The following is an 18,390-nucleotide window of genomic DNA, read 5'->3' as shown; positions in this document are numbered from 1 at the left end:
GAACGCGCCATTTTTTTCTTGCGCGGCTGGAGCCTTTCTGTGGCATTTCGAACGCGCCATTCTTTTCTTGTGTGGCTGGAGCCTTTCTGCGGCATTTCGAATGTGCTATATTTTTCTTGCGAGGCTGGAGCCTTTCTGCGTCATTTCGAACGCGCCATTTCTTTCTTGCGTGGCCGCTTTTTTCGCTTACTATCGTAAAAACCAACCCAACGAGCGTTCCTAACTAAAGGAACGCGGGGGCTGCCGGTTATACACACACATTTCGCCTGAAATGTACTTGCAGTTTTCTTCTCGCTAAATAACGGGTAGATGCATGACAAGTGCCAGGGGTTCACGAGGTGTGAACGGTTATGAATATTTAAACCGCGTGGTTTTCGAAGCTTCAGCGTGACTCCCTGACCCCGGTACAGAAGGCTCTACTTGGGTCCGTTATCTCGCGGCGCCGCCTCATTCCGGCAGTCGCATCGACCGTTAGCGAGCTAAGGCGACAAGGTGAGCCCATAACAAAATAAAGTGCTCTGCATTTAAAATGGATGGCCATGCGACTCATTAGATCATTTCCCGCACGTCTTAAGCCTATTGGAGCGAACTTGTGCTCCCCTAACAAATCAAAGAATACAGGCGGCGAAGCTGCAGTCAACAAAGTGACGTGCGAAGGCGAGCGTCGACGATTCCAATGCCGCAGCATCTGCTCTGCGGGAATTTATCACTCGGCGCGGGGGTTTCTCGAATAATCGAAGTGTATCCAGAAAGATCGAAGATTATTCCAGGCTTTTCACGTTAGTTCGGAACGCTCTCCCTATCAGAAGAGATAACGCAAGCGGCACAGAAAGAAAGAACAGAACACGCGGCTCCCTTGGCCCACAGACAACACCGATAACACAGACCGATAACACACACCGACAACAACAACAACAACAAGGCGCAGCCCTCTTAGTGTGGGATGGTTGAAAGAGGGCATGCCGCCTTCGTGCCATCCTGCGGCTGGCACTGCGGCGCAGCCCTCTTACTGTGGGATGGTTGAAAGAGGGCATGCCGCCTTCTCATGCATGTATGTAGGCATCATGCATGTAGGCATCTCAAGCCGTTAAACGAAGCATAATCGGTTCGCGCTTCATGAGCTGCGCTTTTTTTAACTTCTTCTCGACTATTGTGTTTCTGTTTGCTTTCGGGTTTGTGTTCGTACTCTTGCCACTGTTAAGACAGGTTTCCCGTTGTAAATTTGATGGCATAATAAAAAAAAACTACACAGAGGGACCCGGTGAGTTGTTTCTCAATTGTTTTACAAGTCCCGTAATTGCTTCGCAAAGTTGGTGCAGTTTGTTTATTGTGCCTCGCAGTCCGATTTCTGTTTTATAGATGCCGTTGTACAGGAAATTATTTAACGAGTGCGCATTAATAAGTAACGTTAAATAAATTCCTGTATAATGGCATGTATCAAGCAGAAATCGAGGAGCGAGGCATCCCATAACATAGGCATTGGTCATAAAGACTGGCCACAAAGCCAAAAATGTGCATGAGAATTCACGGGGTGCACCCATAGTCATTATCATGGCAACATACTTTGCCAAGCGTTGTCCAATATTGGCCTTCCAGAGCTTGGCCAATTGTTGGCTTGTCACCTTTCCCAAGCGCCAGCCAATAATGGCGGCCGAGGTAGTATTGCCAAGCTCGGACACATTGGCCACTGATGATTTGCCGTGCTTGGGCTTGGCAATTTCTGCTGCTTGGGAACGTCTTGTACACATTGAGGTTCGTGTGTCTTCTAGTCATCTTAGTAAAGACGACTTATCAACATCTCACGGAGCTCAAGACGTCGGAGATCTTGCACAGGTGTCCTGTAGATATCTCTCTTAAGACATCTTTGAGACATAAAAAATACACGTCTTATAGCTAACTCGCATAGCGCAAGATGTCTCAGACCTTGCAAGACCATGGTAGACATCTATAAGACGTTTTGTGTTCAGTGGGTTAGTTGCCTTGTGGGTTGCTCTGAAGCGCACCATTTGTGGATAGCGAATTACTTCTGACGGATCACGTGTTTTGCATTTTTCGGGTGACTTATTATTATCTCAGGATGTCTTCGTCCCTTCTACCAGCGGGTGTGAGGTCCCTCATGGTCGTAACCAGACCATACGTGCTCAAGTGAATGCTCGAAGTGCCGTGAACAAGCTTTATTTGATCCATCTTCTACCCTTTCCCCCATATCCCACAACGAGGGCCTCCTTGCTAGAATAAAGTAATCAACCCTTTCCAATTAATTAATTAATAATTAAATCATTAATTCAGCCTACGTACATGTCTACTGCAGGCGAAGGCCTCTCCAGGGAGGCCGTCTTTTAGTCCTTGGGGAATTTCTTTTAATCCAGATTGAAAATCTCGGCCGAGTGTGGCAAAAAAAGAGACATAACAACGGGCAGTTTATAGCTCTAAAATACTTTGCACCGTTCTAAGCGTGCGCTGTTAGACTGATTAGCTACTCGGATTACAAAACTAGATGGATTAATGTTCGCATGCTAAAAGAAAAGGCGGAATATATAGAGGAATGCTGAATGCGCAAACAAGTATGCAATTAGAGGGTTCAAGCAGAGACAGAGCACCTCCATTTATCCGGAGAGAAGCACACGTAAGACGTGCGCACTCTGCTGCCTTGCTAAGAGACATCCCATAAGTACAAGATATGCAGCTGCTTTTTGCGTCAGGTTTAAGTATAGGTCATGCAATAAAAAAAATACAATTTGAGTGCCTAAGGCCTCCCGAACTAGACGGAAGATACGACCAACGCCTGAAGGAATGAGATGAAGCCAGGCATTGTTCCCCTAACTATGGTTCCCATGAATGATGCGGAGAAGCGTTGGGGGCAGGACAATGTGGTGTAAAAAATTACTGATCTCCGCACAACGCGAAAACAGGTTTTAACAGGTTCCAACGGGCGATTATTCAAAGGTGGTAAGCTTGTGAATGCGAAATAATAGCAACAAAAGGGCGCAAAAAGCTTGTTCACACTGCTAGACATGTCGCTCCAAGGTTTAACGAAATGCGGATTGTTTGTTTTATAACTTTTGGGGCGTAAAAACAAGCAAGATAAAAATTCTACGAGGCGTTAGAACCACGAACTAAACAATAAGAACTTAAGTGCGTAATTTTGTAAAACCGCTTAAAACCGAAACCGAAACCAAAACATGTTTTGCAGCTCCGGAAAGCGATTGTTTTAAAATTGATTTTTTTCAGAAACATCCATAAAACCACAAAGTAATAAAATAACTTGAAAAATTACAAAAGTTTAAGGTTACATAAATAAATTAAACTATTTACGTCGCAAAGACGTTTTCTTTTTTCACTGCGGGCCTGCAGTCCATCATAACAACAGAGATGGCCTCAAAGAACAGCGGCATCATGGACACTCGGGCCGAGTTGGCGGAATTAGTCAAGCGAAAGTCCGAGATCGCCGTAAGCAGACCTCTGATTATTAGTAGGAAATATTGTTGTTTGATTATTGTTCCTCGTTGTTTCTTTAGAGCGCCGTGGAAGAGTGGAAAACAGCTTTTCGATTGCTTCCCGCTCCCAAAATGGCGCCAATGTTGGTGCAGCATGGAGTGGATCTGTCAATGTGCTTTAACCCACGTGTAGTTGTTTACGCGGTTGATGCGAAATCAAGACTGGTAATGGTTTGCCCGGTGCATGCGGGAAAGCGTAATTTTTAGTGTAGTTGAATTTAACGCTCGTCTTTTTTCGGTTCAGGGTGGTATTCGAAGTTGTGCCGAGTTTCGAACGGGTCCAGTTAGATGGTCAGTGTGAGATATGTGGTAGTGCGGTTCTAAAAAGTATGAATCGTTTGCTCAGTGGATCCAGATAAATGATTTTAGTGTCGTTGAATTCGACGTTGCTCTTTTGTCGGTTCAGGGTGCTATTCGGAGCTGTGCCTAATTTCGAACGCGTGTAGTCGGAGTGTTGACGTGGGCTAGTTGGTAGCCACCGTTTGAGAACATTTAAGAACGTTTAAGGAGTATAGCGCTAACCACACGGAGCGATTTTTCCAGCGACGTGACTAGGATCCGAAGTCGCTGGTGATGGTGGCTGTGCCCTTTGAAACGGGCTGTCGCTGCTCAAACGCGCAACCAAGCCAAAAAAAGAAATACAAAGAAAAAAAGAATTAAAAGGTCACTCCTTGCGTCGCTCCAAGAGCAGCGCCCCTGTAGTCCCTCTCACAGCCTTTGCCCTAGCGAACAGCTTTGCCACCAAAACTCCAGCCGCCTCTTCGTCACTTCAATGACCTCACGCTCTATGCCGCCGCTGCCAATCCGGAAACCCAGGGTGGTGGGCAGCGACATCGTCCGGGCAGGGGGGGGATATGTTGGGGCACCCGACGATCACGTGCTCCAGAGTCTCGTCACACTCCCCACAGAGGGCACAGGAAGTCTGTAGCTCACTTGTGAAGCACGCCTTCCACACCCGTGTGTGCAGCACACCTCCTCGAGCCTCGGCCAGCAAGCCGCTGCCCCACGAGTTGTCGTAAAGGTCCTCTCAGCGGATCTCCCTCTTCTCTTGAACATACATCGTCAGCGCCGACTTCCGCTTCGCTGCCTCGTACCACTCCGCTGCCATCCTGAGGATGGCGATTTCAATGTTGCCGCACTGTGCATAATAACGCGCTTGGTACGCTGGTTGTTTACAAACATTTTTGATCATTTGTCATAAAAAGCATGACTAAAAGTATTACACCTTTCTACCTTGCTTTTTGCACTTCATTGCATCTCTAAAACTGGTTTGGGTATGCATAGCGCACGCTTTTCCTTCTGCGCCTCGTCTCTCGGCTCCAACATGAACGCCGTGAAGAATTCGCTTTCTTGACATCGTTTTTGTCACACGGGTCTCACCCAGTGTGTGCGACTTGGTCCGCGGCGAAAAGTAGTTCGTCGCTCCCCAAGTCGCTTGCAAAATCATTCCATGTGGTTAGCGCTTATGAATCCTTTGCCTGGTAGATACAGAAATAGGTTATCTTTATTGTCGTTAAATTCCAGTCTGTTGTCAGTTCAAGGCAATGTGCACAGTGCTTCCTCGTTTCGAACGCGAGTAGAGTAGTGACAGTGCTGTGTGGGCTAGTTCGTAGTTACGGTTCTAAAAAAAAACCATTACTTAACGAATGAGAGAACGGGATTAAGAAGTCTGGCGTTCGTCCTGTGTGATTATTTCGTATTTTTCGCGCAAATTAACATTTCAGAACGTGTCTACTTCGAACATGACCAAATAACCTGGAATTGTACGATAAGCTTGTATTTCAGCGAATGTAATTATCTTACGACTTGTTCTGGGTCCCCATGTGCGTTACGTAGTTTGCAGTATCTAGCTGTTGACTCGTTTCTTTGGGCTGAGCCCAGGAACTACAAACGGAAGCTCTTGACATGTATGACACTCCGAATACTGCCCTAGTTTTTATTGCATGCCTGACTCTGAAATCTGTTGCTGTGATTTTTATCTGCAGGATACTTTGGCTAATCTCGAACGTCAGATCTATGCTTTCGAAGGCAGCTACCTCGAGGATACACAGCTTTATGGCAACATCATTCGAGGATGGGATCGGTATCTCGCCCCTAACAAGTAAGTCATTTTCAGCCATAGTTGCGGTCCCTCTAATAAATTTTTTCACAGCAGTTAATTTAGAAGGGAAAGGGTCGAATGCGTCAATTTCGCTTCTCAAAAACAAAAAAACATACTGTGCCTATGGGATTTTGTTCGACACACTCCATTGCTGACTGTTCTGGAGACTCGATTGGAGACGAATGGGTAGCTTCGACCTTGAAAACCTTACGCTGCTCGCTTATGTACATCTAAACTAGAAAGGGCCCATGAATGCCAAGCATTGAGCCTTATCCTCCTGGCTGTGAACAGAGTGTGTCAAGAACACTTGTTGGTATTACATGGTTATTTCGAATGTTTTCAGTCAAACTGTGTGCAGGTTTTTTTTTTTTTCTCAAAAAACAAACTGTGTGCAAAATAAACGGGGACAAGAACACATGAAGACAGCGCTGCACTTGTGCTGTCTTCATGTATTCTTGTCTTCGTTAATTTGTGCGCAGTTTGTATTTTGAGATGCATCATTACCAGTTCGCCCAACTTTCAACCCTTTTACAGCTGGTGTTTTCAAGAGGTCGAAATTTCTGCTGTAGTTGGCTCTTAAAGGGGCTCTTGTAAAGAGTGAACCAGAGAGTGGTAGGCCGTTTGGCCTTAGGCGCTCATGGAAAAACAACTAACGAAGCAGTGCAGGGAGATACGGGATGGTCGTCGTTTGATGTTTGAGAAGTGCAGAGCAAAATATGTTTTGAGATGAGGTTGAGAGCAATGGATCAACGTAGGTGCGCAGCTAAGAGGTACCTATACTTGAAAAGCGTGGACACGCAGTGTTTAAGGAAGACTAGAAGGCTAACGATGAAATACGGAAAGTACAGTGGAGAATCAAAAACAGCCAAGGTAGCCAAAGAAGAGGCAGGCAGATAGAAACGAATAAATGAAGAGAAAAAATGGGAGCTAAAACGTCGTTAGAGATATACAGGGCTGAGAAATTCAGAAAGGAGAATGCGAGGGTATCCATCCAAATCTACATGAGGGAAATATTGGCTTCCAGAAGCCCTAGGATTTAAGGGTAGCACAGAGGAAGTTAACTTCAAGGCTGTCGAGGTGACGAAAAGAAGATTAGAATGCTGGTGGACGAAAAGCAGAGAGGGGAATATTACCTAGAACAGCTACCACCTGTAACAGAAAAAATAAGTTTTTTGTGTCGGCCCTAAGAGCAGCGCTAGTATTAAACGAAGAGTACAAAACATAGGTACATTATTAGCTCGTTTTAGTAAGATGCAATGTCATCACCCTGCTACAAAGGCGAAACCACTAGCAATCATCGTCGATCATCATCATCCTTAAACCCTTTAGAGGGTACTGTCGGTTTCAAATGTTTGTGAAATGTGCTGTGCGTTGTGGAGTGGCGCAGATCTGCATTGCTGTGCTATCTGCCACTCCAGACTGCCGGGTCGAGGCTGAAGAAACTTGCGTGCCAGGCGCGCTTTGTGCATGCCTGTCCTTACTTTGTTATCGGGCATCTCTGGTCACTCACTTCCTCATGATGTGCTTTCGATATTTGCGGGAGCCGCTGTGACGCCGTGTGACCATCGCTGTGGGTCTGCTCACGATTGGTGCAACAAAAGACGTAGGTTGCGGTAGCCCTTCGTGCGGGGAACAATTTTGTCTGAATATGTGCTACCTACGAAGTGATGTGGTGGTCGAACATTCGAGTAATTCAGTGGAGCTGTTATAGGCGTGGATTTCAAGAAAATTGCGTGTGACCCGCCGCGGTGGCTCAGTGGCTAAGGCGTTGCGCTGCTGAGCATGAGGTCGCGGGTTCGGTTCCCGGCCGCGGCGGCCGCTTTTCTGATGGAGGCGAAAAGCAAAAACGCCCGTGTGTACGAGATTTCGGCGCACGATAAAGATCCCCAGGTGGTCAAAATTAATCCGGAGCCCTCCACTACGGCGCGCCTCATCGCCTGCGTTGCGTCGGCGCGTTAAACCCCACAATCAATCAATCAATCGAAATGTATTTATTATCTTCCTGTATGACCTGCTGGGACCCACACCATCTGCAGTATTTGCTCTTTACTGTTCTCTGAACGCATCTGAACTTGGGGAACAATTTTCAGTGCTTGACCAAGCTGAGAAACTTCTATTTCGACCTAACTTTGTCCTGCCTTGACCTGGACTGTTGAACCTGTGTAACTGTTATTTTTATATTTTATTGAGAGTTCCGTGTCCTTTATGACCTATTTAACAACTTCGTTCTTTTTAATGGAAATGTTTTATCCATGCCGTGCAATGATGCACCAAGTTGTGACTTGATGGAAAGGTGAAAGAATAAATTCTGTTAGAGATGGGTGCCGCTAGCGTACACGCTGGCGTAAAGTCGGCATTCACGTGCATTATATTCAATAGCAAGCAAGCTTGCTTCGTTTTGAATTTATTGTATGCGAATGTAGCGTGAACGGAATGAAAGGGGGGGGGGGGGGTTGTTCCTTGGCACTTAACAGCTTAGCAGGGTTCCCTGGGACCAACCTGCCTGAGAACCCCTGCTGTACGTGATACAAGCCTTTTGTCAGTGCCTGATGTCTTTGCCATTGTTGATGGGGCCATGAAGATAAAATACATAGTTTGGTTGATTAAAAGGACTGTCTTTTCCAGAAAACAATGATGCCAATTTTTTCTCATGCTTCAAGCAAATAATGGCGATATTAAGGAAAACATATGAAGCAGTAGTGACTCCCAAGCACATTTCCACAATTTATGACGTTGCAGGTTCTTGTTTGTGCTGTTGGCGGCAGCCAACACAAGTCACCGCCAAGAAACATGACTGGGCAGTTGTAGTGGGGCCTCTAGTACTGTTTGGCCATATCAACTGAACAATAACATGCAATTAACGAACTCATAGCTACATTTTTATGGCTGGTTTGTATAACATTACTTTAGCATGGAGTTTAAAAGTTATTCAATATTTCTTGCAGTTTATTGGTTAAGATTTTCTTTCGTGGATGGAATTGAGCTTAGTGAGTTACCAAAGACTAGTTCTTTCAAATTGAACAAAGTTGGGAATTATGACGCTGAAACACCAATCTGTGTATATCAGTGTACCTAGGTATATATATCTCAAGGTATACTTATATTAATGTATCCCATAGTTTACTTGCACCGAATACTCCCCCTCCCCACTGTGTGACGAGATCTTGTGTCTCTCTCGAGCAGAAACACCAACAGCAAAGCGGACAAACGGAACCGCAAGTTCAAAGAAGCTGAGCGACTGTTTTCAAAGTCTTCGATCACCTCCATGGCCGTAAGTCTATGTGTATTCATTCCCTATGTGTGTATATAAACACTGCACTTGTCCCTTTGGCTGTGCCTTACATATTTTAACTTTCGTGAAAGCATTGCAAGCCAAGCCAGGCTGAGTGGGAAACCATATTCTTCCCGTAATTTTCACGGGTACACGCTGTTGCAGCGTCAATTTCCTCTCTAATATATCTTGTAAGAAACTCTATGAATGCATCCCAGTTGTGTCGCGAGCATTGCACATGCCTGTGTTATGGATTTTGTAAAGCCTTGCGTCGACGAGTGGCTGAGTGAAACTAGCGCTGAATTAAACTTGTACGAAGTCAAAATGGGACTTGCTGCTGTCCTTCTTGGGCAGTCCTTGTAACAGGTTTGTCCCTTGCATTCCTTTTTGCAGGCCGTCAGCGGGATCATTGAGAAAGATGACCGTGGTAAGTGGATTATTGAGGTTGTTCTGGTGCTGCGCTCTTTCAGGTTATATGACCCTTACCTTGCTTTTCTGAGGCCCACGTGGGTTGGCGCTAACCATCTAAACATGTAGAAAGTGTAGTGAAGTACGACAAGACAGGCGGAAGTTGTTTTAGCGGGGTTACGAGTAGGCCATACGCATGTGGCACTCGCACCAGCTCACTGGGCCTTCAAAACCTCTGTGTAGCAGGTGTGGAAGGGGGCCTATCCATAATTCTCATCCTAATTACCGTATTTACCCGATTCTTCCGTGCACATTTTTTCCGGAAAAATAGGCCGCGTTAGAATCGGATATGAAACCGAAACTGCCGAAACAGCAAAAATTTCGTCCCACCCATCGCCATCTCAAGATGGCGCCAAAGCTTCTAGAAACGATTTTTCTTCCTCCATGTTTTTCGGACGCCGGAAGCATAGGCGCCGAGGCTTTTCTGTCGGCGTTCACACAAATTGTCAGATCGTTCAGAGCAGAGAGCTCGCGTGAACGGCTTTCCATACACGACACCGGCCAACTGGCATTAGCAATATTGCTACTGAAATTGAACCATTATTAACCGTAATAAAAATGGGCACATATGTACCAGTCTGTATTCGTAGGTCTCGAAGGGCTGACGAGGCAGCGGTGCCGACGGCTGGGCGTTCGTCTGTTGTGGCTATCGCGGAATGGTCGCTTTCCGGTCCATCCACGTATCCCACAACTCCTGCCGCTTGTGCACTTAGAAGCATTGAGCGTTCAAGTGGTGTGAGGTTGTTAAATGCAAGCCCGAGCTCCTCGGCCAGAGTTTTGTTCTCCGGATCAGGCGATTCCATGACTAGGGCTGCGGGTGCACTAGGTTTTACTAGTATTTTTAAAATGGCCGCCGTCTCGATCGACTCCCGCGTGAGGGTGCTATATGGAGTCGACATACTAAGTATCTGTTTCATGGACCGGCTCTATGACGCCATTGTTCACGTCACGAAATGTATGATTTAGCGGGAGATTTAAAAATTTGGCTTAAATTGCCTTATTTCACAGTGAATAAAGCATCGTTTGCTTCCGGGAAAGTGCTTGGGGTACTATGCAACACCTAATCTTCCGGATAAAACAAACTTTTGTTTTGTCTTCATGGCTCCTTTAAAGGCATGCTGCATGTTCTGCGAGTGGTGAAGTTCCCCTCCCAAATTGAGTGTGCCTCCCTCGTTTTGTGCAGATCGCAACAACAGCGAGTCTGAGTCTGCCAACCCCCAGAGCGGCAGCGAGGAGAACGGGCCGGTGTCGGTGCTGGCCGCCCAGGGAGGATCAGGAGCTGCCGGAGGGGGCTCCAGCAGCAGCACGTCGAGCAGCAGCTCGGGAGGAGGAGGGGGAGCCATCAACGGGGGACCCGGAGGGGGGGGACCCCAGTCGCCCAACCCGGGTATGTTCCAAGAGGAGAGCTGTTCAAGCTTTTAGTTCTGCCATCCAGTGTTGCCAGAAAAAAAAAAAAGAAAAAGCTGAGTCCGCTTATAACGAACACATCAGGAAATGTGAATCAGTTCGTTATGTCCACTTTTCGCTATATCTCTACACAATATGTATGTATAGAAATGATACTGGGAAATGAAGATTTGTTCGGTATAGCCGCGATTTCGTTAAAACTGTGTTCAGTGTAAGTGGGCTGTACTGTACAAAAAAAAAAAACTACATCCGAATCCTGTTGCAACGAACTCCACTTTAGCGGAATTTCCGCTTCGACGAAATGTTTTCAATTCCCCGTCAGCTAGCCCTTGAAGTCAATGCAACAAACTACTCGCCACAACGAACCATTTATCTGGCTTGTTTCTCTCGGTGAAATTTTCACTCGGTGGAACTGGGTTTGAACATTTATTTTTCCGATAAATTAAGCGTAACGCTAGCCGTCTGTAGCTTTTGAAACACTTGGGGCACTTAGTTCCACCGCAAACGAGCGCCGTGCGGCCACGCCACCACCAATAAACAAAAACAAACGCATAGATGGACGCCATTGCTTGCTGGTGATTGCGATGCGGCTGACTGTCTTTAAACGAGGCACAGGACCAGTTCACCAAGCCGGAGCTACAGCCAATCCGTATCTAGTTGAAATAGCGCAAATGTGTTGTGCTGGTGTTGCGCCATTACGTATGCGCTGTGAGCAGCTGTCATTGCCATTTTCCTTCTACCATTGTTCGTAGTCAAGAGCAGAAATCATGCTTGTGCAATTTATCTTAATCGCAAGAGCGCGCTCGCGATATATTCAAGCATGCGGGGCTTGCCTGCCGAAGGCCAGATGCCACTGTACAGGCCCAGTCAGAGGTTAAAGGGACACTGAAGTGAATTTGTCAAGCTCCCGTTTTTGCTTGCACTGCGTAGACTGGCTCAAATTAGCACACTTTTCATCGTTTATTCGGTTGACAAATCGGTAATTATTTTACAAAGCGCGAAAGAAGAAAAACTACCATGTGCGGTTTGCGCCGGCCGCACCAACTAAGGCTGTGACGTTAGGAGGAGTGGGCACCGTGATTGCACGATGCCCAAGGTGAGCAACCAAACAAGTTTCGGTTTCGGTTTCGGTTCTGTAAAACACAACCGTTGGCGTTGTTGGATGGGCATTCTCAATAACTCAGTAATCATCGTACCGCGCTTCTGCCATGTTGTCAGCTGTAAAAATGCATAAAGATAAGCCTCCTAGGACGGATTGGAATCGTAGCATTCACTAGCCGAAACCTACGCAGTGCATGAACGCCCTCCGCGTACCATCAGACGCCCAAATGTGATGCGCTTTTCCCCCATATTTGGAGCTTGCCTCCCTCATGCCTGTGTCGTAAAAAGCGTGTTCGCACCAGGCCAAGGGTCTGTTCATTCTGGCCTGTGCCCACTACCTGCAAGCAGTCGGTGCTTATGGCAACAGCACGCCAACGAGAACTCGCTAGCGCGCCAGTGCCAGCCTGCGCGCGTTTTGTGAACTAGTTCGTGGAGCCATGAACGTTGAGGCCCAAAAAAAGGTGAACTCAATATAGAAAACATCGGTGGAAAACGAAAAAGTGAACTTACAAAAAAAAACGCACGTACCCGCGGGGATTCGAACTCGTGACTTGCAAAATACTTGCGGTTGCATACCTAGCAACCCAGACCGCTCGGCCACGGAGCGGGCTTCGCTGGTATTGGTAATATAGGGTATATATTGTACAATCAGTTTACACCTTTTATTTGGTTTTGGCATTTCAAGCAGCTTAGGTGACTATTTGTTGTATTGCGCTCGTGCAGTAAGCGTCGCCCGAGTTTCCACAATAGCTCACGTCTAGCAATTGCATTTCGTAGACGGAAAAGCGTTCGCAGATGCGTAGTCGTGCTGCTGACCGCTGTGCTTGTTCGCCCAGCGCAAAAAAGTGCTTCCCGCACCCTAGTTTTCCGCTGTACGGTAAAAATATCAGTTGATTTTATTTCCTCAGTACCTATATTGACTTCGCTGACTCTTCTCCCGCCTTCAAGAGGCCTTATATTTTCCTACTGGCATACCAGTCAGCGAAGCGTCGCATGTGCGCTTGTGCAGCGCTTGTGTGAAGCGACCTTGACTTGGAGCTAGATACAGTGTACAAACTAACCAAGTAAAGAAAGGCAAATTCTACCATTCACAAACGTGTCCTGGCTTCGTTTCAACTGAGCGAACGAATTGCGACGACCCGCCGGCGGACGAAACGCTGGGCCGACTGACTCCGTCTGAAGGCCGGGGAGCCGTGCAGTAGCGCAGCCAATTGCCAGCTTATCCCCTCCTGACGTCACACGAAAACGCCGCAGAAAATGGGCGAGCGTAAAGAGAGGAGGACAGCATTTTCGAATTAATTTTTCTACTAAATAAAATCGCGTAAACGCGCCCAGGGTGGTCGAAACATGGCCTGGGGACTCCGGACTACAATTTGCGCAAGTAATCCCGCAATGTTTACATATCACTTCAGTGTCCCTTTAAGATAATAGGTGCTGTTCCTGCCTCAAGCGGGAGGGGGGACCAGGGGGACTTCCGACAGCATAGCTATCTGCAAGTAATCAGCTCGGCAGATATGCATTGTTGTACAGCATTGTTTAGTGACTGCATTTCTTCCCCCCAACTCCTGGTAAGGCACTCTTTATGTGCGGGTAAAAAACAGATAACCATTGGTCTGTTAGTTATCCGAACACAACGTAGCGTCACGTCACTCCTTTTTTAAAGGTTGCATTATGCGGTCAATGTTGCGGCTAATTTTCTTGCCTTTCTGTGGCGTGTTGGGGCAGATTTCGCCTGAATGAATTTCCACTTAAGTGAAATTTTTCGCACGTCCCGTCAATTTTGTTGTAGCGGGATTTGACAGCACCTAGCACACGTGAGCGTGGGCCTCGTGAGGAGCACTCGGTGTTGGCAAGCTTTGACTGTCAAGAACACTCTGCCTGGCATTCATGGCGGCCGGGAAACGCACCATGGTTAATGGTTCATGGTGTCTCAGTAGCAGTGACATCAATGGTATCACAAATGTACAAATAATCGAGATATTAGAGAGAACAGATAAAGCAGTGGCGTCTCCCCAGCTAATTCCTGGTAATTCATCTATAACGTCATGGTATGTCATTAAAAAACAAAAAAACTGCTTCCCACATAACCTTCTACACAACTTCTAGTGTCTATTCATGCCTTGCTTGTAATTTTTTTATTGATTCGTTTTTTTTTCCATTGTTCTCAAGAACAATCAAGAAAGATTTCTAATTATCTTGAAAACTAAATGTGTTACATCAAAACTAATTGGATATTTGAAATCATCTAAACAACTGAACAAGCCCATAAAGTTTCATGGAGATTGGTTGGAAAACAAAAAAAAAGTTTCCAAGCCCAGTGTGAAATTAAAGGAGTACTGACATGAAATTTTCGTGTTATGTTTTTTTTCGCTGCTATGCGTGCCTACCAGCCCACTAATTGCAAATTGACACATTAGACGGTCGAGCGCTGCGTAAACAATCATTTACGGCGTTTATTCGTGTCCGTTTCGGTTTTGACAAAACAAATGCCGAGTGGCCGCCATGACAGGAGGTATCACGTGATGCCACCATTCTTGCCGTACCGCTACCGCTCTGGATGTGGGAGCACCCAGACCGGCCGAGGTCTTTACTGTCCCCACGGGCCCGGGCAGCGTGACGTCAGTTCCAAAACCATGATGTGTACACATGGTGCAGCAGCGCGCGCCAACCACAGCCAGCGTGTTGGCTACGTCACGGGAGTACCGACGTCGGCAGTTTGGGGATAATGGCAGATGATGTCATGTCGGCCCACTGTGGGCTTTCTGGTGCGGGCGAAGGTTAAAATGGATTTAAAATATGTTACGCCAAACGGTAGCTGTTGAAACTTGCACACGATCAGCTCACAGCACACGGCACCAACGGATCAAACAAGACCGCTCTCTTGGTTGGCGTGTGTTAGTAAATGTCCATTAGGCTCTGCACATAAGATATTTTCCACATAACGGATCAAGAAACACCACGTTTTCGCCACACCATGCTGAAGAAAGTCAACAAAGCTACACCTAATTTCTCCCAGAACGCCCCTGAACAACGTTCTAACAGCTGGATTAATTTGGTTGGGGACCGGATCAAATTGGTCGGCACTTACGTTAAATTTGCTGGCACCTGGATTAAATTAAATGGTGTCTGGGTTAAATTAGATGGCGCATGGATTAAATTGAATGGTGATTGGATTAAATTGAACGAGAAAACCTTTAGTAAAAATTAGTAAAGAATTTGACTGACGTTAGACAAGATTTGAGACACTTCCCGGGAAACCAAGTGAAAAGAAATTGCATCTGAAAGGTCTTGGAGCATCCCGCTCTGTTTCTGTTCCTTCACTTTTTTTCAGGCCTCTATTTGAATGCAGTGGGGTCAAAATGGCGGAATGAATTCGCTATTGATGTGCATGTGGGTAGAAGTGGAAGACCATTAACTCAATGGAGGGGTGAAACCAGAAAACATGGAGGCAATGAATGGAGTAGGGCATTGCGAGATGGTAACATCTGGAGAGACATGGGATTCCCGCAGTGGACACAATTGGCTGACGGTGATGGTGTGGGTGTTTCTGCTTACAGGCGGTGCCCGGTCGCACAAGGGGGCCGTGCCGTCGGCCAGCATGGGTGCTCAGCACCATCACCACCATCACCAGCGGGGCACTGCCACCCCGTCGTCGTCGTCTGCCGGCGGAAGCAGCGTGAAGAAGTCGGCCAAGAAGTTCCGCAGGTCTGGTGCCACTCATTGGGCGAAGGCCCTGGTTCCTCGAAGCATAGCCTCAGTTTCGGTTAAATGGGGAGACCAGGTTCTGAGCTCTTTCGGTCTGTCCTAAAAGTGTTTTTTGCATTTAAGGTTTCTGTACAAGTACAAACCCTCGACATACATTTGTGCTCAGATATTTGGAATGCTAAACTGATTAGCAAATTTTTAAACGGATTAACAAAGCATTTCATGGGGCCACCAGTCATGCCCAAGCTTTTTTGGTGGTACGTATTTTAACGCATACAAACGGAAAATATCAGTCGCAAACGTGCCTCAAAAGCAACGGCGACAGTGGTGAGCGGGCCGGCAACTCCCGTGGCTGCTTTCGAAACGGGCCGCTAGGGGGATTTCAGTGGCGCCCCTACAGGCAGCGCTCGAGGCGTATATACTTTTTCGGCCACTTAAGGGGAGACGTGGGTCTTGAAATGAACTTTTTTATTAATTGGTCTGTGATAATGAAAATCACTGTGCATATGTGTTTTGTCTTCCTCATTTCAAATATGTAATTAGTTTTCAAGTGGTAGAAATATTTTTTGAGTTATAAAAAAAACACTGGAGCCTAATTAAGTAATTTCTTACGGGCCTTTAAGGAACTTTTTATTCAATTTTTTTAAAAGTAAATGGTATGGATGTGTAGCTTAAGACCTGCCATGCATGCTGAAGCTATTTAGATTCCTGTAAAGATAGTTGATTGGATAGAATTAATCTAATTATGCCAAGTACAGTTTTCTGAAAACTTAATGACCTCTAATTATTACTCATAACATTTATTTGAGGCAAAATGGGCCAATTCAAATAGCTTCAGCATGCAGTTCATTTTATCCCGAATTCAACGGTATAACACTTGTAGAAATCCCTTGAAAAAAACTACCTCAAAACCCCTGTAAGGCTAGGCACATATGCAAAAAAAGGGAAGCTGAGAAAATTGCAGTTGAAGTTTTACTACAAGTGACAGTTTTATCTATTGAGCATATGAAAAAAAGAAAGGTTCTAGAATGTAGCTCGCGTTTCGCTCAACACGAGCATACCAAGTTTGCTGAAATCAGTTGGTGGGAAAATTATGAAATCCTCTGTCTACAGATGGCACCTGGCAGAAAAACTGAACAAAAGCAAAGCCAGAACGTTGCTTCAATTTTTATGCTGTTGGCATCGCGCCGTCTCTCTTTGGCGACTAGGGCTGAGGTGCCGAGCGTGCACCACAGTTGTAAGCGCTATTTTGTTATGTTACTGCTTCATTTGTAGCAATCAAATCGGATTTGCATCGCGTGAAGTGAGTTGCAGCGAAGGGGCTGGTAACGGAATGCCCGCCACTGTTCTGTAACGTGCATGCGCTTGGCTAGGTGGAATAACCACGTTTTCGGTTTAATCTACTCGTATATCACGTCACCAACGCACATTGTGCACAGTGCGAACATTTATAATTCTCAAATCGCTCATCTATATGGTAACCTGCCGACGAGGAAGCGCGCGCCGGAGTGTGGGCCGAACCGCCGCAGCATCGTTGATAACAGAATGAACACACTTCCCTTGCGACGTCGGCATGCGGCATCCTCCACTTTATCATTTCTTTTTTTTCTATTTGCTGCTGATCGAAAGATAGACGCACCTTAGTGCCCTCGCAGGCGTAATCATATCGCTACGCTATCGTGCCCGCGCGGGCGCTAAGCCTACCTCCGTCTCGGCGCCGTTCTCGCGACAAGTCGTCGTCACAGGAGCAGAAAATCGTATTTCAGGCGCTTTTAATAATGCCTGTTCTTCCTTTCGGTTATCGATAGACATCTTTACTTTATTTTTACGCCATGCGGGGCTTTTGCCGGTCCTCGCATAGACGAATACATGAGCCGTTGCCCTGTGATGAGAGTGCCGAGCAGACGACCCACGGGGCCCAGCCAATGAGGTTGCGCCCTGCGGTCACGTGCAGTCATTAACCAATGAGGCGGCGCGATCCGTCTCTTTTCTACGCCGGTTTTACTCGCAACCAACGGACGAAACGGAGTGGTTCTGGCGGGGAATTGAAAACGAAAAGACGCGCTTTCGAATGAGACCAAGATGGACGCCGTGGCGCATGTAGAACCCGAGGGGCGAGTCGTCGAAAAAATGCTATTTTCGCGTCGAATCTTGGCCGATTTTAGCGGTCGTCGGTGCTGTAAATTGATATTATGGCTCAAATACGTACTCCTGGGTCTGGATATTTGGCTAACCAGTAGAAAAATAGCTCTACTTTCCGAAAATGGCGATTTCTAAAAATCGATTTTTTGGCCAAATTTCGGGATTCCAAGACCCGCGTCTCCCCTTAATGGGGGTGTTGCCCCCAGGGTTCAATCCGAACGATTTCAAAAAGCTTGTTCATGCATTGCTGTCATCATTGAATGAAAGAACAGCATCCAACAGCTTCCAAAGAACAATCTTCAGAGTGTGAAGACCAAAAAAGACATTTTTTGTAAAACTAACTGCGTAAAATCTGGTGCCAGCAAAAAATTCTGTACTTTTGTGGTTTTATTGCACTGTTCAGTTCTTAAGCTTTCGAATGCAGCAAAAATGATACAAATCAAATTAGTACATCCCAAGATATTGTACCCGACAGCTGACCATGTGGGAAAAAAATTGGTCCTGAGAAATAGCGCACGAAGTTTGGAAACATAGGCAAAAATGGTCATTTAGGTGACTTGAAGGGGTGACAGCTTTGTGAATACTTATGGTGCAGCTATCAAAGTGTGCGAAACACAACTGAGCAGCCAGCGAAGGACCTCGCGCAATCGACATTCCCAAGATTTCAAGTAAATAAACATCCAAACACGTCACGAGTT

General features: G+C 46.3%; 1 protein-coding gene across 1 annotated transcript in view; it reads left to right on the top strand.

The window, feature by feature from the left end:
* The first annotated feature begins 3,348 nt into the window (after positions 1 to 3,348).
* LOC144151656 (uncharacterized) overlaps positions 3,349 to 18,390 on the top strand; it is a 28,864-nt gene continuing 13,822 nt past the window's right edge. Inside the window, exons 1-6 of the mRNA XM_077682770.1 lie at positions 3,349 to 3,450; positions 5,483 to 5,598; positions 8,782 to 8,869; positions 9,263 to 9,296; positions 10,521 to 10,724; positions 15,403 to 15,550. Of these exons, the coding sequence (XP_077538896.1) occupies positions 3,373 to 3,450; positions 5,483 to 5,598; positions 8,782 to 8,869; positions 9,263 to 9,296; positions 10,521 to 10,724; positions 15,403 to 15,550 (668 nt within the window). The 5' untranslated portion in view covers positions 3,349 to 3,372. The remainder of the gene's footprint in view (positions 3,451 to 5,482; positions 5,599 to 8,781; positions 8,870 to 9,262; positions 9,297 to 10,520; positions 10,725 to 15,402; positions 15,551 to 18,390) is intronic.

This window comes from Haemaphysalis longicornis, unplaced genomic scaffold, assembly GCF_048455015.1.
Source record: "Haemaphysalis longicornis isolate Haplotype H1 unplaced genomic scaffold, Haemaphysalis longicornis Haplotype H1 scaffold_9, whole genome shotgun sequence".
In the NCBI taxonomy this organism is placed as follows: domain Eukaryota; kingdom Metazoa; phylum Arthropoda; class Arachnida; order Ixodida; family Ixodidae; genus Haemaphysalis; species Haemaphysalis longicornis.
This window is presented reverse-complemented; position numbering and strand designations above follow the sequence as displayed.